Source organism: Zonotrichia albicollis, unplaced genomic scaffold (genome assembly GCF_047830755.1).
Source record: "Zonotrichia albicollis isolate bZonAlb1 unplaced genomic scaffold, bZonAlb1.hap1 Scaffold_104, whole genome shotgun sequence".
In the NCBI taxonomy this organism is placed as follows: domain Eukaryota; kingdom Metazoa; phylum Chordata; class Aves; order Passeriformes; family Passerellidae; genus Zonotrichia; species Zonotrichia albicollis.
This window is the reverse complement of record NW_027428341.1, coordinates 5,118-26,461: the sequence shown is the minus strand read 5'-3', so window position 1 is coordinate 26,461 and position 21,344 is coordinate 5,118. Positions and strand designations below refer to the sequence as shown.

Here is a 21,344-nt window from a genome sequence, read left to right as displayed (position 1 = left end):
TTGGGAAAGCAGTAAGAATACATCAAACATTACCTACAGATTGCATTTCTACAATTCATTACTATGTTTCAGTGTAATTCAGTTGTATCTTCGCCAGTACACAACAGACATAAGCATACAGACTTGAATTCAAATTCATTCATAATGTTTTAGTAGGACAATATAAAATGTCAGAGAAAGATTTTTTTTTTTTTCAATTGCAGAATAAGATATTTTGAAGCACATTTGGTCACAAAGTGTTGAGTAACTCCAGCACAGTGTCCTGAAACACTGAAAGCTTATCTTCAGAACAGGTTACGATGCCAATTTCAAATCAGCCAATTCCTAACCTTCAACTCATCACAACACAATATTCAGTTGTCTATAACAGTCCAAGTTACTATATGAATGCAGCTTCCAGGTCTTTCTAATGTCTCAGATGCAAGTTCACATGTATCCACATAGAAGATCCATGCTGTAAGCACAAATTCAAATGAGGACTGGAGAGACTGACCTTCCTTTCCCTTTCCTTCTTTTCACCAGTGGAACAAGCTACAAAACCAGAATTTGTTTGCAACCATGCCCTTCACTCAGCACACGCCCAAAGTCAGGTAGCAGGTACTTGTAAAATATACATTTTTCCAACTTACCTTTGAATGGTATTCCAAAGCATCCAGTTCACCTTGGTTGAACACACATTTCCTTCTATGTTTCTGCAGAATTAGCAAAAACCAACAACAAAATCCATATCATTCCACAGTGAAATAAAAGGGGAAAACACATCAAAAATACCTGAATTACAAATGAACTCTAAAAGCAGAAGGAAGTTTCCTGTTTTTCTATCACAAGTCAAATAAGCAAAAAGATCTGAAAATACCTAACCTGCTGCACGCTTTCACAAGGTACATAGGCTTAAAACTGTTTTAAATTATTCATGGCACTAGAATCTGAAGGCACCTAGTGCATAGTTTGTGCTCATGCCTCCTTCGGGCCCATACTAAAAGTTTCAGCTGCCAAGGGCAGTTTACCAATTAGAGAAAAAAATTAACTATGTCTTCATGATTACATTTATTGGCTTAGACAAGTGACTCTTATTTTCTTTTATCCGTATGGAACAGTACTAAACAACACTGAAAGTAAATTCATACTGTCCTTCCCAATTTGATAATCTGCACAATCTCAACAGCTACCACAGCTTCAGACTGTGTACCTGACCACAACAAGTGTCAGGAGATTTCAGGAGCAATCCACTGCTTATGAGACACAGAATGCACATTACTGACATGAGGGACACAGGAATATTCTCAAAAGTTCCCACTCTTCTACACTACCTAAAAAGACTCAGGTATGCAAAACCATATTAGTAGTATATTATTTATCAAGGGATTACTGTAATTTACTGTGTTACAGATAACATACCTTCCTAGCAGTGGCAAGAGAATCTCCAGTGTCACTCTTTGCTCCTTCTTGGTATTCCTCTCTGTTGCTGTTGGCCTTTATTTCTGTCAGACTCACCTCAGGGCATCCCTGACACAGCTGCTCCTCAGGAGCTGCAGCTATATAGGGCTTAGAAATATCAAAGAACTCCTCCCGAAACACGTATCTCATTTTTGCTCTTTTACCTTCTGTTTCTACAGCATTTCCAGGACAGTAAGAAGGACCATTGCTTGATGAAGGGGTGGCAGCAAAAGTAGAAATACTGTGACAGTCTTCAGTAGATGTGGCAGAAGTACTGGGAGTGACATCACCAGGGTGTGCAAAGGAGTCACAGACCTCATAGCCACACTGGTTGATGAAAGAGAGATGATCCACAAGCCATCCCACTGCCAGACGATGTACCACGGACATCGTAAGTCCCCTTTTCAGGATGAAAAATCAGCTCCCTGAAACCATGGCCTTCATCAACCATTTGCTCTTCCTGGAGCAACCTCCTCCTGTGGGAATTTTTATAAGAATTCACTTTACAGAATTATCACTGTTTAATAAATTAGCACCTACCTTCTGACAGACATTTCCATGCCCACACAGGGCACACTGTTGAAACTCCTGACTTCATCTGCTTTCCCCATTATGTTCATCCCTATACCACTACTATTTTTATAGCAGCTAAATTTTACACAACTTTTTTATACTTTTATACGGTATGCACTTACTCTTTTTAACAAGTCAGAAAACAGCCCTATGACCCACCAATTAAGTCTAACACTATATGGTATGTGTGTATATCTACACACTGCATATACACCACATATACATGCATTTACACTACATGTCTTTACTATATATGTTACACACACGCTATGTAGACTACATATATACTATTTATATGCACATGCTATATATACACACATATGCTATATATATATTCACACATGTGAAAAATGCCAATCACTTGCTTTTAAAATTTTAAAAGTTTAATAGTAATAAAAATGGTTATAAAAATAGCAATATAATTAGAGTAATAATTATTTGGACAATTTAGATTAGGACAATATGAGACAATAGAAACAAAGAGTTACGGATGTCCAGGTACCTCTTTCTGGGCAGCATAAGCCCGAAAAAGGACAGCCATTAATGAAGGATTAACTCCTAAAAACAATAACCTGTTGCATATTCATACACCTCATACATGACGAATAAATTCCATTCAAACACAGGATTCTGTCTGGTCATCGTCAACTTCTTCCTCTCAACCCTAACTGGCATCTTCATGGCTGAGTGAGGAGGGAAGAAGTTAGAGAATTTATTGCTCTCTTATCAGGAGAAACTTTCTCTGAAAGATTTAGGTGTCCTGTGGCTGCTATCTCGCTGCAAGTCCTTTCTTTAAAAAAAATCTTACATAGCATAGTTTCTATTTTAACATTTTGTTATAACCTAAAACTACATTTAACACACTACTTAAGCAAATTAATACAGTATCACTTTCTAACATAACACATATAATACTCATTTTAATATTTGCGAAAAGCCAATCATAAAATATGCATTTTTCACACACATAAGCACACACATATATGCACATATACACACTATAGTTATATATACGTGCATACACCGTATCTACACACACACAAATATACATATATATACATATAGAGACATAGATCACTATGACAGCACCCGGGAGCAGTAACACAGGCACAAGGGCAGGGGCAGCCGCGGCCCCAGCGCTGCTGAGGCCGGGTGCCGACTCCCATCCCCGCGGGCACACAGGGACCGAGAGCTCGGGCTCTTCCCTAGGAAAACTCTCGGCGGCTTGAAAAAAACCCGGGGCTCGCCGTGGCCGGCAGCGCCTGGCAGACACTCACCGTGGGCACATCCAGGTCGCCGTCCAGCCATGGCCCTTCCCCGAGCCTTTCCGGGGGTGGAGCCTCCTCCTCTCGGTTTCCCCCGCTCCTCCTCCGCTCCGTTTCCCCCGCCCCTGGTCCCCGCCCGCGGCGCTGCCCGGCTCGCGGCCCCGCCGTGACGCAGTTCCGTGTGACGCCTGGGCCACGTCCGGGCGGGCGGATTTGAAATTGCGAGGAGGCGGCGGCGCTGGCGGTAACGGCAGGGCGGGGAGCGGGGGGCAGTGGCAGTGGCAGCACCCTCACTCCTTCACCCCCTCACCCCCCTAGGACAAGTGTCCGTGCGGCGGCGGTGAGTCCCGGGCTGCGGGCTCGCCGCTGAGTCCCCTCGGTCGCCTTCGGTGCGGTTTAGACGCGCTCTCAGGGCGAGCGGGTGGAGCTGGGCCCGGCTTTGCCGCGCTCTACGCTTTCTTGGTTTTTTTCTTGCTGGCATGTTGGCTCTGGCAATCTGCTCTTAAATCTCTGCTCTTTCAGAGTCCTGCCTTTTGTCAGCAGCTGTGTGGCCAGCAGCACCAGGGCAGTGACAGAGCCCTGTACGCGGCACTGGTGAGGCCGCATCTCCAGCGCTGCGGCCACGTCTGGGCCCGCAATTCATTGAGGGGCTGGAGCGTGTCCAGAGAAGGGCAACGGAGCTGGGGAAGGATCTGGAGCACAAGTCTCCTAAGGAGCGGCTGTGGGAGCTGAGGGTGTTTAGCCTGGAGAAAAGGAGGCTCTGGGGAGCCTTATCACTCTGGAACCACCTGAAAGCAGGCTGTAGCCAGGTGGGGGTCGGCCTCTTCTCCCAGGCAATAAGCGAGAGGACACGGTGTCAAACTGCACCAGGCTTTGGTGGGACAGTTGGAGGAATTCCTCCACAGAAAAGGCGATTACACACTGGAATGGACTGCTGTCGTGAATGAGTGTGTTAAGCTTGCTCAAACAACCACCACACATGCCCAGCGTGGTGGTGTAGTCAGTGTCCCTGGAGCTGTATAAGAAAAGGCTGGATGTATCACTTAGTGCCATGGTCTAGCTTACAAGGTGGTGTTTGGTCATAAGTTGGACTTGATGATCTTGCAGGTCTTTTCCAACCTAATTGATTCTGTTATTCTAGAAGCTAATTGCTTGCTATGATTGTGAAAATTCATTCTCTTTGTGGTTGGTCCCAGTTAAAGTAATGGAATAATGCAGATTACTTCCCCAGACACAGTGAAAAATGCTGCCCTATGAATTGAGCTTGAGCTAAACTTCTGTTGTGGTTTGTGAGCAGTGGAACTGGAAGCAAAATGAAGCAACAGTTTATATTAATAATGTGTTTTGGTAACATCTGTAATAGAGGGAGTTTTTATTAGTTATAATTCAGTCATTTAAGCCCATCTCACAAATAAAGTAGAACGTCTTTAGAGGGCAGAAGCAGGCAATTTTTGTGACTTAATGTTTTGTGAGTTCTGTTTACTTCAAATTCCCCCTTAATGCCACAGGGGATAATGGTCTTAATATTCCAGTTTGATTTATATGCTGCATGCATATTCTGAAGAGAGCCATAATATTATCTCAGAATAGGTTTTCCAGTTATTGTGCTGTAATGCTGGGAGATCAGTTGCAGAGGAATGGGCGGGCTCAGGACAAGAAGCTCAGGAGCTGATGTACAGCAGAAGCGCTGTAAGCAGTACTGGTGTACTCGTGGTAGTGTGGCCTTTTTCCCAGTGGACTGAAATGAAAAATTTCTCAAGCTCTTTTGCTTTTGGGACCTGTAGGTCTGAAATGACCAAATGTAAAGAAAGACAAAACAGTAGGTTTGGAAGAAACACTAACACTTTTTATCAATAAAATGGTTGATTTAAAGGGCTGTGGCTGCTCTTATATATTTGAGGATTCTAACACAATTTTTTTTCTTTCTTCTTTTTTTTTTTTTTTTTTTTGGTCCAATGTACAGGTCTACTTGTTTATTCTGAGTCTTTGGAAAATCATTGTGGCATTTAGAAAAGAAAATACCCTTAGGTCCTGGATTTTCTGATACTGCTGGAATACTGAGGGATTGTGGTTTACAGCAGTCACAATGAGGCGAAGCTCAAGTATTGCTGGAAGCAGCAGTCGACAATCTATGATGGCACTGAGAGTGCAGGACACCAACAAGATGGGTCTTCAGACACCTCAGATGTAAGTCTGGCTAGTGATGTTGCTAAAAATAAGTATATAAAACTAATTCTGAAGAGATTTATTATAGTGTGTTTGAGTGTGAGTAGCAACTGAGGGGAAAAAAATAAGACAGTGAGAAGAAGGCTCCCTACAGCCAAGGGTGTTTGCACATGTGCTCCAGTTTTGCAAAAATACTTCCTTTCTGTATGAAACATGACACATGTACTTGTGTCATGTTTCAAATGTAACACTTTGTTACGTGTTTCTGAGGAGATAGCTGGATGCATCAGTTAACCTTTCTAAGATGTTGGGGGATGAAGGTGCTTAGGAATATATGAGTGTTTGTATCACTCTTGTATGAGCTATGTATGGTCTATGCAGGGGTCTATTCCTATGTCTATTCCTTTTAAATATTCCTTAAATATTGTAGATTTTATTTACAGTCTTGTACTATAATACAAGTACTATAAGAGCTACTTACTATAGCTCTTGTATGAATTGGTAGAAGTAGTCACTTGAAACTTTTTGTGCTCCTCAGGAAGGACAGAAGCACCTTTGGGAAGCTGAGCATGAACAAACCTACATCTGGAGCTTCAGAAAGAAAAGTCAGCTGTTTTGGGAACAGGTATGGATAGCTTTTGTTGTCTGCACTGTACATTAAAACAAAAATGATCCTCTAATTTTGGTAATTTTCTTTCTTGACAGATTTTCACTATAGAGAATAATGGATCTGAGGCAAGCTGACCTTCAGGTCTGCCTTCCTCCAGTCCTTGATCACTAAACAATAATGCTGTGGAGTAGGAATTGCTTTGGGAGCTTTATTTTTTTTTTCTTTTGGGAATGATGTGCACTGCAGACCTTAAGAGTATCTCAATACATTTTCTTGTTTAAGAAGAATGACATTGGAAGTATACTCTGCATTAGTTTCCTCTCTCTGATACAAACTTTCCAAAACTCTATAATCTTTCTACTTAGCTCATGACTTTCTGTGTTATGGGTATCTTCTTGGTAGTACCCCATTGTTGCAGAGGTTATTCCTTTTAAATATTCCTTAAATAGTTTTAGAGTTTATTTACAGTCACCAACTTTATTTTTTTTCATCTTTGGGGTATTTTTCTGCTCTCTAAAAGTTTATTTCTTTCAATAAAATGAAGAAAGTATTCATCTAGGATGCAGTAATCTTTGTTGTACTTATGGCATTGTGACTTCCAGGTTGATGATGTTTTTCCAATGACCTTAAACAAAGAGAAAACTTCAAGTATCACTTTTTATAACAAATGCAAAGAAAACAAAGCTAGCAGTTGTTGTGACTTAAACATGAGGAGAGTTCTTCTTTCTATGTATTGTCACAAGGCCTGTATTTATTGTCTGTCCCTAGAGTGAGTGGGGCTGGAGGGTCACGCAGCAGCCAGTACGGTGTGTTTGGGACAGAAAAGATAAAGGATCCCAGGCCCCTTCATGACAAGACATTCATCCAACAATGTATCAAAAAGCTTTGTGAGGTAACATATTAACTTGTTCTGCATGTATGTTATGAGGTGTAAAATGTGCTAGTCAAAATGGTTATTTCCCTTGGTTTCAACTATAAATTTTATTTAGTGACTGGTATTCCGTGTTTCTTTTGCACAGTTCCTTGTTGAGAATGCTTATGCCCACAATGTTTCCGTGAAATCACTACAATCTCCATCAGTTCAGGACTTTTTAAAGATCTTCACCTTTATCTACAAATTCCTCTGCCCTTCTTATGAACTGCCTGACTCAAAATTTGAAGAGGAAATTCCCAAAGTTTTTAAAGACCTTGGGTAAAATGATTATTGTTAGTTTCCTGGGCTGAATAGATATGCTATGGCTAGAAATTTAAAAGCTAAGAATTCTGCATTGATAGTTGGGGGGAATGGATAGGTTTATTTATTCAGATGAGACTCTAAAAGTAAAATGTTGTGATTGCTTTGTTTCACTTTTGTTTAATTTAACTCTAGGTTTACTCTCTGATTTTCAGCATCTGCTATACATTTTATATTTGAATTTACAGAACTATAAGCTCTGGGAATCTTGCATTGTCATGTAAAATTTAATTGATTATTTGTATAGAACTTTGGAGGACAAGGCACAATTTTCTTTTACAGACCTTTCTGTTCATTTTGTTAGAATCTAAGAACTAAAATTTCCAGAATTTTGGATCAAGACAATTTAATTTTAGTTTAAACAAATTTAATTTAGTTTAAAATATGTTTTCCTGCAATTTTTCTCATTCTGCTTTCAAAGCAGAATGTGGAAATAACAAAATTACTGTTGAGGGGCGACAAACACTAAGTAGCTGAGTGGTTTGTTGCTGAATTTGTTCAGTGTTTGAAATCATTAATGCCCCAACACTGTCTTGGAAAGAAAATCCTCTGCCTCTTGATAACTGTGAACTTTCAGTCTCATTAAAAAAAAAAAAAAAAGGGAATGTATACCCATGATGGTGTCAGAGTGCCAGGGCTCCTTAAATGTAGGTGCAAATCTTTTTTGTACACTTCTCAGCATTTTAATAAAGTTTTGTTTTAATCTATAACATTTGAAACTGCTGATATAGCTTAAAATGTTGAAAAGGATTACACTCTGCTGCACCAAGGGTGTAATTCTGGATAAAATTACTAATTCTGACAAGTCACTTGAAGTTTTGGGAGTTCAAGGAGCGTCTGGATGACACTCTTGATCATATGGTTTAGTTGTAGGCAGTCCTATGAGGAGCAGGGAGTTGGATTTGTAGATCCTTACAGGTCCCTTTTAAGCCTTGATATTCTATGAGTTGCAAAATGAGAAACCCATGATAATTGAATAAAATTGTGCTGTAAGAACTCAACTAATTTCCTTTGAAGTATAGTAGAATTGAGTTTGCTCTTCCTTCTGTGCGTTCATCTACATATAAAAATGTGCTGCTGTATTTTCAAAATGTGCTGGTTTGTTTTCATCACTGTCTTCCACAGCTATTAAAAATGTATCTTCTTTGGCTGTACAGGTACCCCTTTGCTCTGTCAAAAAGCTCCATGTACACTGTGGGAGCACCACACACCTGGCCTCAGATTGTGGCAGCTTTGTTTTGGTTAATTGATTGTGTCAAGGTAATGTTTGTCTTAAGATAAATATTTTCACTTTCCAGGCTGGAATGTTAGTTTCAATACAGATTTAGTACATATTTTCTACAAATCTCTTTGTTTAACATATATGTTCTTAGCAGTCATCTGGGAGCTGACCCTTGGCCTAATGTTTTAGTAACTTTTAAAGTGAGCTTTTCATGTTATATTATGATAGGTTTTTTTCTTTACATGTATGCACTGGATAAATTAATGTATAAGAGGAGGTGGCAAAATGCTGATCTGTACATACAATAAACGTGAGAAGTTAATCGAGTATAATCACTGAATGGAACGTGTATCTCCAGCGCAAATGTTGTGACATCTGCCATTCTCTCCTAAATTTGAAATCTAAGGATGGAATTTTCAATTGAAATTGTTCAAATGTCCTGTGATTCTGATACAGAGTGGCAAGTTTTCAGTTAGAGTGGGGTGTTTTTTACTTAATTTTGGTTTTGTTTGGTTGGTTTGGGTTTTTTAGTAGTCCTAACTGTTGTTGCTGCCAACTCAGGACTGAGCAAAATTTGGCATCTGTGACAGAAGTTGACCACTGCTGAATTGAGCGCCCAGGAAAACCCTGTCCTTTTTTGCTCAAAAGACACAAGACAATTTGGCAGTGTTGACTGTCTAGTTCACGCCTCTTTACCTGTGTGTTTAGTCAACTCAACACAGGTTCATTCCAACCTGCTTGCTGAAATCCTAATCCAGTGGTTCTCTGCTTCTTTTCACGAAAACTAGCATGGAAACTAATGGATGTCTTCATATTTGCTCTTTGTTGTGTGCACCTCTGCTTTTCAGCTGTACAATGCGATCAGGGAAAATGCACCATCGTTCGATGACAGACAGAGCTGGGGAGGAGAGACAGATGATGGAATTGTACATAATAAGGTATAATAAAAAGGAAATTAGAATCAGAATTGCTCAACTGGATTTTGCAGTGTGCTGTAACAACACAATTTAATTACAGTTTAGATTGCTGGGTCATGTATTTATAGATTCTGTTCCCTTTTATATTCACAATGCTTTCTAGGAGGTAGAGTAGTATTGTATAAAAAACCTGATCAACTATTTCCTGAGCAGGTATCATGATCAGTCTATTGGTGTAGACTGGGTATTAAACAAAATATTCTCTTTATTTTATATTCACCTTATTCTACAAGTATATACTGTTCTCCTTTGTAGAGAAAGGGCATCATTATGCTGTTTATTGTTTTAGTAGAGTTTCTGATGTATTTTCCTTTAGCACTCAAGACTTCTGAGGTTAACTGCAGTGCAGTGTAAAGACCGTGACTTCATTCTAAATATAGTGACTTGTGCCAATATCTACTCAGTTTACTATGTAAAAATTGGTTGTAAAGTTTTATTTCTGAGCCACAAAATAGGGTGGCAGTATAATTCGAGCTCTTAATCCAACAGTTTGCTTTCTTTTTAATTTATTATGGATTATTAGTACTACTCAGATTTAACTCGGTGTTAAATCACAGCAGGTGTTTGGAGAGGGTTGCATTATAAGCTAAAACACTTAATTAGAAATTGCAAAAAATCAAGTAAAATCATAATTTTGGACTAAGGTTACAACATGATGGTTGGCAAGTAACAATGCTTTTAAACTAAATGCGTTCTTCTACATTGGCACTTATGCATATATATATAGATACAAAATTCACAATGCTGGTGTAAATGCTTCTGAAGCATCTGTGACTTAGTGTCTAGCAAATTCTTTTTGGGTAACCTTTCTTTAATTCTAGATAAGAGTACTTTGAGATCTACAGATCTGAATTTTAATGGTCATATTTATAGAAAAGGTCTGTTAAACAGACCTGCAGTTTCCATAAACTAGCCTGAGAGAATCATATGCATCAAGATGAACAATTCTTAAATATTCTACCTACAATCTTTGTTAAATATAATTGTTAAAAATACAGTATTTCCAGACCTTTCTTAGTGTGAATTATAGTTGTCTCCTTCTGCCTGAATATATAATCTGTTGACATTCTATGTTCAAAGGGAGGAAAAAAGTTTAATTTTACAAAAGTACAATCGAAGCATTAAAGATATTTTTGATGTCTGTTTAATTCAACTGATTGAGTAGCTTTAGCCTATCCAGACATTTTACAGGTCTTGGAATTGTTGAAATGAAAGATTTTTAAATTGTTTTCAGCTTTTCATGGACTACTGTGTGAAGTGCTATGATCTTTTCATGAAAGGGAGAGATACCTTTGAAGAGTTGGATGCTGAAGTCCAGTCAAAATTAAGTAAGTTTTCAAATTTTAAGTATTCAATTGTGTTACCGGTTTCTTTTCTCCTAGCATCAGTTTGTTCAGTTTACGAGTGAAAGTGATCTAAGGGAGTCTGAAATACCTAAGTATGTTTCAGTTACTTCAACTTAATGCTCTCTTTATGTGTATTTTTAGCAGTACGGATGGATAGATCATGATCTGCTATCAGCTGTAGCTGTGTCACCTGATTTTTTTAATGTCTTTGTCACAGAAAACCAGTATATGATTCTTCAGATGTGAACTCCATCTATGCAGATGGCTCTTGTTTCTGTCTGGAAAAGTTAACAATTAAAAAAAAAGAAAATTATTTTCAGAGGATGCACAGCTGACAAGAAAGTTCAGCTTTTGAAAGATCTGAAAGCAGTCTGCAAGAGTTCCAAACTCTATTGTGAGGATTCTGTGTGTGATTCAGCATGCACCTGTGTTTGTCTTCAGGGAGGTAGAAAATTATTAGGGTTTTTTGACTCACTCATTTCACCACCTGCAGAAATACAAACACAATGTGAGAAAAGGAAGAAAAACATTTCTTACTTTCTTTGCTCTCCTATGAAAAGCCAGACCTAGAGCCCTTTGCAAAATGGAGCCATCAGTTGGAGAGGAAACAAGATACCACACTGTTACTGGATATTGGGAAAAAATAATCATCCCATTTTTTGGCAGAGCCAAATTAAGTTAGGGAAAAGATGACTCAAGAAGCAAGGAAGTATATGGATAAGAAAGAGGTTGTTAAGTAAGTTTGATTTGTTCTAGCTTCACAAGGTAGTCCTGACTTGTATACTCTCCTGTGGTGTGGGCTGTATGAGAGTTTGGAAACCCTTACCTCTTGAGAGTGACTTTGACATGAGAACTCTTTCTGACATAAAGACTGAGAAACCCATTTTTCTTCTTGTTTGTTCTGGGGTTTTTGCCTGGTTACATTTTAATGAAAGGTTTTTCTGGTAAGTTTCTTGGTTGTTTTTAGTTATTTTTTTAGTGTAAAATAATTATCCAGATAATGGGTATTTACTGTGCTGAAGCTCAAGTTCAGATACTCAAAATAGGTGGTGATATTGAGATAAATTTGTAACTCCACTCTCTCTTCTGCTCTCCCACAGAGGATTTATTTAATATAGATCCATTCCAGATGGAAAGTTTAGAAGCTGAGAACAAAAGACTTCAAGAAGAGATTGCAAGACTAGAAAAAGAAAAGGAAAGTGAGCCGGTTAGTAAATTGTGTCTGTTTTTATGGTGGAGTTGAATTTTATAATATCGACAATTTCTGAATGAAGATACTTATGATACATAACAAAGGAAAAAATTTCAGTGCTTTGAGATTTTAATTAGGCCAGACTTTTACAGACTCTATACTATTAGAGAACAAGGCTTTTTTCTGTGGAATCTTCAGTAACTATTTGATAATGTGCAGGTATTTACAGGTAATAAGGTCTTATATTGACTGAAATATCAATAAAATACTTGAACCAAATTTTTTAATATAAATTTCAACCTTATTTTTTTCAAGTGTGTTGGTATTCAAATATGAGGCATGGGATTCAGTGGTAACAAATATATTGTATGGAAAATACTTTGCTTGAAAAGCTGGATTCTGCTTTTAATAAATCCTGAGTTTAAAAATGGGTTAGTGGCTGTGCAGGTGGGAAATTGAAATTGGTGCCAACTGTGCAAAATCTGCTGAGCTTATTCCTGGCTTTCCATGCCCCTGTTTCATCTGCCCTCCATGTATTATTAGAGTTAAGTTGTGGACTACCTGTAGTACGAATTGTCTAAAGCACTGTCTGATGCAAATGAGAGACATAATGCTGAAATGCAAGAATCTTTTCAGCCTTCTTTGCTGTTATTTTAAAGGTGTCTTGACTGGACTTAGCTGTCACAGGGATAAAAAATTATTAAAGTTCTTTAGTTTTATATTTGTGCTATTGATATTGATCAATTACTCTACTGTCTTATCTGGAAAGTGAAATCATTATTTTATATTTATCTAAGAGTGGTTGTTCTTTTCACCCATTTCCTAGGATCGTAGAGTAACGCTACGAAATGTGAAATCGTCCCTTCAAGCAGACGTCCAGAAATACCAGGCTTATTTGGCTAATATGAAATCTCATATATCCATCCTTGATCAAAACCTGAAAAGTGTTAATGATGAAGTTGAGACAGCAGGTAAGGAGGACTTGATCACAGTCAGGACAGTGAAGCTAGAAGTAGTCTTCAAATAATTGGAGTTCTTAGCTTGAGAGCAGAGCAAGGTACTTGGAGTAGCATGATGCTACAAATAAACTTTCCAGAATGGATTGCTAATAAAATTATTTTTTGTCTAATACTCTCTGTACACTGGAGTAATGAAATGGTAATGTTATGTAATAACTGTCATTTACTCATACAATACAGAGGTGAGGTTTATGTATATAGGCTGGTATTTTATGTCCATTTCACAAATGTTTTATGTACTTAGGAGCAGAAGTAGAAGCCATGAAGCAGGAGAATGCCCGGCTCCAGCACATCTTAGATAACCAGAAGTACTCAGCTGCAGACATTGAGAGAATAAATCACAAGAGAAATGAGCTGCAGCAAACCATTAACAAGCTGAATAAGGAGCTGCAAGCAGAACGAGATCAGATGTGGAATGAAGAGATAAAATATGCTAGGAATAGAGACGCGGTATGTGAAAACCCCACAACACTCAGAGGTGGCTGCCAGTTTTCATCATGCAAGCTTAAAATTGGAGTCTTGATAATTTCTTTCCTAAATAACCTAACACCACCATACGTGTATCTAACCAAGCAAAACTGACAAGAATGGCCTCTGTTTACAGTACCTCTGAAAAATGTTGCGCTTTTTTCCCTTTTTCTGTTTTGCACTTAATGAAAATGTACTTTTTTCCTGCATCGTAAGAGATGTGTCTAGAATATGAAGCATGGTCAGCTGGCACTGCTGTAGCATTAAGAGCTTTGATAACATTAGCATGCCATTGCTTTGGTAACACAAGAAATTGCAGGCTAATGTTAATATTTCAGAGCAAGGAAGTAAGGCAAAACTAGTGAATTTGAATCAATAGCTTTGCATGCATTTAGGCCTGATTAGTTCTTTGTGTAGCAGTTGTAACATCTTTCAAGGGCCAAGTTCAATCCCTTCAAACAGAATGAAAAGATATAGTCCTGTAAGTGATGGGATTTAAAAGCTTTCTGCTTTGCCAATTGGAGAACTAAATAAAAAATTTCAAAAATGTTTGGTAGGATCACCCTTTATCAAGCACTTTTATCAACTTAAATCCTCAGGTGCAAGTATGAAGCATATAAAACCGGAAAAAAAAAACCCTGGGTTCTTTAACGTTTGCATTTAATAGCACTCATTAATTAGAAGTTAAAGCATTTAATAAGCTTTGTTTAAAGGCATGCTCAAGTTAGTTTGTTGTTAGGATGTGTGGCTGTGTAGCATTTCCTGTCAAAACTAATGAGAGAAGGCATATTGACCTTATAACTGATCATTTATTTAGTAGTATTTTCCAGCACGTTTTTAGTTCCCTATCAGCTAATTCTCAAAAACTTGAGGCAGGAAAAATTATGGCAGATGAATATAGAAAACCACAGGTGAAACCATTCAGTGTTCTCAGCCATAGACACTAAGAAACCTCAGTGTGCAAACTCTGAAAGAATCATAAACCAGTACCTAATGCAGCAAACTGCTGTACTGGCATTGCATACAGCTCTTGAATACTGTGGGGTAGCAAGGAATTATGGCTACAGAGAGCAACTCAGGAACTTGTTTAAAGTACTATATTAATACTTCTTGCTCAGCTTTTCACTTGTATCTCTTCTATGATTTGTGCCCTTTTCTCCTCTGAGCAGATTGAAATGCAACTGGCAGAGTATCATAAACTGGCTCGAAAGCTGAAATTAATTCCCGTAAGTGCTGAGAATTCCAAAGGCCACGACTTTAAGATTCAGTTCAATCCTGATTCAGGACCAAATTGCCTAGTCAAATACAGAACTCAGATCAAGGTAAGTAGAATCAACACTGAAGGCCTTAGATACGACTCACAAAAAAAATGTGTTTCTTTAGGAATGCTGGGAAGGTCTCTCAATCTCACAATGAAATGTCATTGAAAAGCTTGTTTGATGAGTCACCATAATGACATTGTAGTATGTGAAAGAGATTTGGTATTGGAAAGTACAGGAGCCTAAAAAAAATAAAAGGCAAAGATGTATTGGGGTGCATCTTGGTTCAAATTAGAAAATTGCATTTGTTCGATCTTCTTGTATACGTATAACAGGTTCCCCTCATGGAGATCATCAACGAGACTGAGGAAGAAATTAGTAAAGCCACTCAACGGAAAATTACTCTGGAAGATACTTTGGAACAGGTGAGTTAGTTAATGAAGATTAACACTAAGATACCAACCTTAAAACCTTATCTGCCTCTTTCATTCACCTTTTTGCATAGTTAAAGTGTGATGTGTTGGGTTGGTTTCTTGAATTACTTGGGGTTTTTCTGAGGACAAGTAGAGGGGGAGAAACTGTGAGAAAACTGCTTTTATTGTAATGGAACCTAAAAGTTTTTCTAAGAACTGAGGTCTTTGTTGGTTGAAATATCGTGTATTCCCTGAATTAAAGTTTATGCAGCTTACATATACTTGACCACAACCATTGCAAGTATTTGTTTCTACTAAGTTACCCATTCCAGTTGATTGTGTGGCTTACTATCACCGACAAATTGTCATCATGAAGATTTTTAGTACTATTGGATTTGGGACAGATTGGATTTGGGACAGATTGAAAGAAGGAGAATTTTATTTCCTTGTTCTTCTGCCTTCTACCTGAGCATGGTGTTATGTGGTATGGAATGTCCTCTTGGCCAGCTGGCCTCACTATGCACCTTCCCAGTCTCTTGCCTATCCCTACCCTACTCAGTGAGGGGCCCTGGGAAGCATAGAAAGCCTTGGAATGCTGTGTTAGCACTATTCAGCAGTAGCCAAAACTTTGGTGTGTTACCAACACTGTTTTAGCCCCTGATCCAAAACAAAGCATAACATAGGCTGCTATGAAGAAAGATAATGCCATCTCAGCCTAGCCTAGTTTAATTGTTTAACCTGTTTAACCAGGTGTGGTTTGTGATGGCATGGATTTATATGTTGGAATTCTTTTTGAACCATACTTCCTTGTTTATGTTTTCATCCTAGGTGAATGTAATGCTAGAGGACAAGAAACGCAGTGTGAAAATGCTGACAGAAGAAGCTGAAAAGCTGGATGATCTTTACCAGCAGAAGCTTAAGGTAGAACTTCTTACACCTTGATGACAACTTATCCTTAACGATACCCTTATCCTTAATTTTTGTATTTATCGATAAATTTTTGGGTTGCATTTTTGTTTGGGCTTCTGCCTCTGCCTTCTTCCTTCCCTCTTAGAGGATTTTTTCATTCTTTTCAGAAAAGTGATTTGACTGCCACCTTAACTGAATCAATTTTCACTTTCTTGTAAGAGAATCTGGCATCATACTGTAGCAGATCCTGTAAATCATAAATTCCTGCATCCAGTAATAAAAGCAGCAACAATCATCTGACCTCAGGATGTCTCCGGGCATGTGCTTGAAGGAAATTTTAGGATTAACAGAACCTGTCTTGTCTAATCAATTTGTATATAATAAATACATTTACAGTTTTCAGTAAACATGTTTAATCAGCTTCTGTAAAAACTAAGGAAAACATTGACCAAAAGCATGTTAAATTGTTTTAATGATCTCAAACTGTTACTTCCTTTAGCTTCCTTTGCCAGCACAGGAGCAGTCCCTATTCTTTTCCCCACTTGCAGTTCAGCAACAAAACATAGCCACCCTCTCTGTTAACTGAGTGGCTATTTTGGTACCTCCCAACTTCTCTGACAACACTGCTTTAGTGGGACTGTGGTGCCCTGCAGAAAAATGTTCTTTGAACTACGCCAATGTTTACCACATATGCTCCTGTAAATCCAAACTCCTGTGCTATAGCCATGAAACAGGGCTATTTCACTGCTAATACCAGCTGAGGCAGGTGTATATATAGGTATATAAAGGCAATTAATTTAGTTTCTATTTTTCAAAACCACAGGACATTTAGCTTTTGATCTGTGCTTTTGCATATACTTTTCTCTAAAGTTAAGCTCATAAAATACACACTTGCCACCAGACACTTAGTCATGTAATTCCTCTTCTAATTTTTAAAATGCTGTTTGTAAGTCTTAAGTATTAAAATTATTTTTGAAGGATGATGTTTCAGTAATCTATCAAAATTGCATGTTGAGTTGACGTCAATTTTGTTTGGTTTTGTGGACTGTATAGCATCAACAGTGTCATTCTAGAAGAGATGATTTGGAATTGTACTCTTTCAGACAAAAAAGAAAAGCTATTTTCTTACTCAAATGTGGTTGTATTTTTAACCTAGAAACAGTTGTTCATAATGTGCCATTTCTAAGCTATTTAGACTATCTAAACAACACTTTTTGAGCTTTAACTCTGAAGGGAAAGTAGCTGCAACACAGGCCTTTAAATGTGGTTAAAGGAATAAAGAGATGGTTAGGCTTATTCTGGGATGGGGATGATACAGAAAACAGCTGAAACTTCAGGTTTGGGAGGGATATCCTTGGGGTTTTTTTCAGCTCTGAACTTGGAACTATTTGAGTGAATTTTGAATTCAAGTATTAGGATACAATCAGGTAGTAGAAAGAAAAAAGGAACCAAATTATACCTGAGAGAGGCCATTTTTTTTTTTTCTTCTCCTTCCTTATGACAACAGGAGATAGAAGAAGAAGACAAGAAATGTGCAAATGAACTGGAATCGTTAAAAAAGCATAAACAGTTACTTGAGAGTGGTGTCTATGATGGGCTCAGTGAAGCTACAAATGAATTGCATGATCACCAAAGACAGTAAGGCTCCTAACTTCCATGTCTGCCTTGTTTATTTTGGTTTTTAAGGATAAAGATATTTTCTTGAATGTAACATAAAGTTGTTTCAGCAGGTATCCATCTCAGTGTGTTAATTTCACAAGTTAACAACTGAAAGATGTTTCTCCTCAACAGTATTTTGCTAAAATATTTGTCTGCTGTATCAGAACTCCTGTTTTCCGCATAAGGGTTTTTCTTTGAGTATTAATATATTGTAACTTGGTTCAAATTAATACTAATGGAAAAAAAAGTATGGCTAAACGTGATGATAAATCAGACTTGAAGTGATTGTTTTAAATGTCAGGAATTCTCTAATTATGGACACGATCTTCTGAGTATCTTTACCTTTTAGATATCAAGTCGTTTTGCTAACAACAACAGAAAAGAAGAGAAAAATTGATGCTAACTTGAGTCGTCTTATAGAAACAGTTGCTACTCATATAGAATCTATAGTGGTAAGCTAAAATTTGATATTCAGAATTAAATCTCTCTAGAGACATTTTGCAGTTAAGCACTTGGAAATTAGAGCTTACTCTTTCTAAGGAAGTATCAGTTATTTAGCTGCTACTAAGTCTGTAGATTCTAGTTAAATTTTCTGACAAAATCTTTGGTGTAAATAATCAGAATTGATTGTTAAGTTTCAGCAGTAATATCCTGTCAGGTTAAACCTGCTTCTGATAGATGTCTTTCAGGAAAGTGTTTAACTGAAATCAGTTAACCTATGCAATGACTGCTTAAAATGCTTTAGCAGAATCAGGAAAATACAGACTGTGACAGAGCTAATAAAGCTTTCTGTACCTCTTTTCTAGAAATACCTTGATGAACAGAAGGAGAGAATATACAGAGACGATGAAGAATTCATGCCTGAAGATCAATTGTCAAACTTGACCAGCATCCTAGACAGTTATAAAAAGAAGGCTGAAAGTGTCTAATCACTAGAAAGATGAAGATAAAAATGTTGCATTTCTGAAGCTCTCATATGGGGCCTTCTAAAGGGATGGGTACTTACCTTTCAGTGTTTAGCACTGAAACTGATTTAAGTGGAAGAAAGAAATTTTGTTTTGTTGACACAAATACATTTAAGAATTAAACAATATATTTGCATTTTCTTAAATGCTTTGCTCAGACTTTGTACTTTCAATAGCATATCTATGTGTTTAGGGCACACGCATCACAGACAGTTCACATCCTTCCCCAAGCCTTATTTTACTAGCAAGACTAAATGTCAGTGTCTGTCTCCTGCTTGTTCAGTTACCTATGAAACTGCACAGAGACACCTCTTCCATGAGTAAAAAATCAAAACCTCTCTTGATAAGATTAGTCCTTGTATAGTAGCCTTGTAAATAATCTAGAAAAAGAAACACAGTAGTTTGAAAACCAAGCTTTGTCTTTAGCTGCTCATACTCCCAGATGAAACTTCACTGAACTTCTTGAATATATATACCAGAGAAAGCTCTAAATAGGACATCATATGAATTCTAGCTGTATATCTAATCACTTGTAGGTCTGGTGCATGTTAGATACATCAAAATGGTCTAAAATATCTGTATTCTTCTTGTTAGGCCGGTTGGACAGATTTTGATGTTTCCTCAGGAAAGTAACAGTAAAATTAGTGTATGGGCAGCTCTGGTCCAAATACTTTAAAGAAAGTGGATCAATGGTATGTGAAAATAGTACGTTTTTATCTATTCTGTGTATAATTTTGTGTTAAAAAATAAATAAAACCCAGCATTCATATCTTGGATAGTTTATGATGGTATTTCCTATTAAAAGCATTGAAGTATTTGAGTGTTGTTTTTATAGATCAGACATTTAAATATACAAAGATAAAAACAATTTTGCAGTTATTTAAAGGCATTTAGCAGCTGTTAAATAAAGAAAGCTGCTCCTTAATTCTACAATATTTGAATGCAACACGGATCCCTAGGATATATAACAAAACTTGAGTTAGACTATCTAAACACAGATTGAATTGTCTAATTCTAGGCTATTTTTGCAGAATGACTTTAAAACTCAGTTGTTCTTAACATAATGTGTGAATCTTCTGGCCCTGGTAAGAGTATTTTGTTTCAGATATAATATTGATGACATTATTTAAGCTTCTAATTTTTTGTTCCTTTTTTATACTCCAGAATTCTAATTTGACAGCTAGAAAAGTCTTCTGATAGCTGGGAAGTTTTTATGCTTTCTTTTGTTGTCCTCTTTTCTCTTATCTTTACAGACTTCCGTTTTGTTTTCTGTAACAAACTAGTCTTTACTACATCCCTGTTCCTTCTCTTTAGATGTTTTTTCCTTTTGTGATCTCTTTTAAGATTTTTGTTATCTAAAGCAAGGTAGCAATCTAATGGAGCAAAACTGAGCTTTTGATGAGAGCCACATTCCTTTAAACTATGTGCTTATTTAGGGGCGATGCTCTCTCTTGACTCCCCCATACCTGTTTATCTCTGCTTCTATAACTGACCTTGTGTTTTTAGCATCTGTAGGTTCCTTGCCATGTGCAGCAGTCAGTTCATTAAATGAGAGCAAAATAAATGGCATTTCCAAGGGCTTTATATTAACCCTAATGAACATGGGTCAAAATCAAAATCATGATGCCTTTGCTTAATGCACTGGCCAATGTAATATTCTGAAATTAAAGTAGTCCAAATAATTTCTAAAAATTAACGTTAGTATCATTGACAATGTGTTTTTGTTATTGGTCTGTCAGTTAACCTAAACTGCCTTTAGAACTACCTCAAATTTGGATCCAGGTTCTGTAAAATACTGTAGGGCTGTGTGTTATAATCCACCAGATCAACATCAGGCAATGTTTACTTGGTACTATGTCTTCATAATTTAAAAATTGAGGGAATTTTTTAATCCTCGTTTAACATGTTTTCTCTGTGATATTGAAAGTCAGGCAGTTGTTTTTGATTTGTGTTCTGGAATATGGCTTCTAAATTTAGGCAGTAGGCACTAGAACATAATTACTGCTTTTGGTTTTGTTTCTTCATTGGAATATAAAGTCTTAATGAGAAAGTACCACACCACCTGTACATTTCAGTAGTATGAGTAATTTGTAAATGTTGGCTCTTGTATGGATCCAGTTGCCTCATTTAGTGCTAGTATACCTTTTGTACAGTTTAATGTGCCAATTTTTGTATTCTTACACTCAATAAAATTTCTTATTCCTGTTTGTATAAAAGACTGATCCTTACTGCAAGTGTAGAAATATGACATAAAATCCCAATCATCTGACTTTCCTTGACAAACTACATAATCATTTTAGCAGCAGGTACTAACTCCCTGCCTCTCCTTGCTATTGTACATGCATTGTGTAGAGGAAAAATAAAATGCAGAAACATCTTCATGTAAGTTTTAGAGGAATAAAAATTGCTTTAACCTTTTTAAAAATAGATTGCTATTTAAAAATTCTTAGGAGCATAGGGCCAAGCTGCTTTGACAATGATTCATGTAGTATCCTTTTAGCATTAATCTCATGAACCAACCTTTTGCTATCTTCATATCACATAAGTATTTCCTTTACATGACCACTCTTGCATCTGCTTTATTATTATTATTTAGGTATAAAAAATAACAGTTGATGCTGGAAGTCTGT

General features: G+C 37.3%; 2 protein-coding genes across 18 annotated transcripts in view; one reads left to right on the top strand and one right to left on the bottom strand.

The window, feature by feature from the left end:
- Positions 1 to 3,426, bottom strand: part of LOC141727343 (N(6)-adenine-specific methyltransferase METTL4-like) — a 52,683-nt gene extending 49,257 nt beyond the window's left edge. For all 14 annotated transcript variants that reach the window (XR_012578364.1, XR_012578363.1, XR_012578361.1 and 11 more), the window contains exons 1-3: positions 3,288 to 3,426; positions 1,399 to 1,913; positions 630 to 692 (exon numbers count right to left, since the gene is read on the bottom strand). Coding sequence is in view for 2 of the 14 variants with exons in the window: in XM_074533821.1 (XP_074389922.1) it covers positions 630 to 692; positions 1,399 to 1,827 (492 nt within the window). In the remaining 12 variants the exon portion in view is untranslated. The remainder of the gene's footprint in view (positions 1 to 629; positions 693 to 1,398; positions 1,914 to 3,287) is intronic.
- Positions 3,382 to 20,930, top strand: LOC141727342 (kinetochore protein NDC80 homolog). Of its 4 annotated transcripts, none has more exons than XM_074533817.1 (17): positions 3,382 to 3,519; positions 5,239 to 5,462; positions 5,980 to 6,066; positions 6,820 to 6,943; positions 7,071 to 7,243; positions 8,443 to 8,545; positions 9,356 to 9,445; positions 10,719 to 10,812; positions 11,931 to 12,037; positions 12,849 to 12,993; positions 13,286 to 13,491; positions 14,679 to 14,831; positions 15,104 to 15,193; positions 16,010 to 16,102; positions 17,598 to 17,728; positions 18,099 to 18,201; positions 18,556 to 20,930. In XM_074533817.1, the coding sequence occupies exons 2-17, from the start codon at positions 5,362 to 5,364 to the stop codon at positions 18,676 to 18,678; spliced, it is 1,923 nt and encodes a 640-aa protein (XP_074389918.1). In that variant the 5' UTR covers positions 3,382 to 3,519; positions 5,239 to 5,361; the 3' UTR covers positions 18,679 to 20,930. The 4 variants fall into 4 exon arrangements, with proteins under 4 accessions (XP_074389918.1, XP_074389920.1, XP_074389917.1 ...); XM_074533816.1 differs by having other exon boundaries at positions 3,437 to 3,615; XM_074533818.1 differs by lacking the exon at positions 3,382 to 3,519 and adding an exon at positions 3,754 to 4,084.
- The last annotated feature ends 414 nt before the right edge of the window (positions 20,931 to 21,344 follow it).

What these genes read in the sequence shown, in the direction of transcription:
- LOC141727342 (XM_074533817.1), top strand. Translation starts at nt 5,362, where the DNA reads ATGAGGCGAAGCTCAAGTATTGCTGGAAGCAGCAGTCGACAATCTATG. An exon ending in GTATCAAAAAGCTTTGTGAG is followed by an intron (nt 6,944 to 7,070) that starts GTAACATATTAA and finishes TCTTTTGCACAG; the next exon opens with TTCCTTGTTGAGAATGCTTA. An exon ending in GGTTAATTGATTGTGTCAAG is followed by an intron (nt 8,546 to 9,355) that starts GTAATGTTTGTC and finishes TCTGCTTTTCAG; the next exon opens with CTGTACAATGCGATCAGGGA.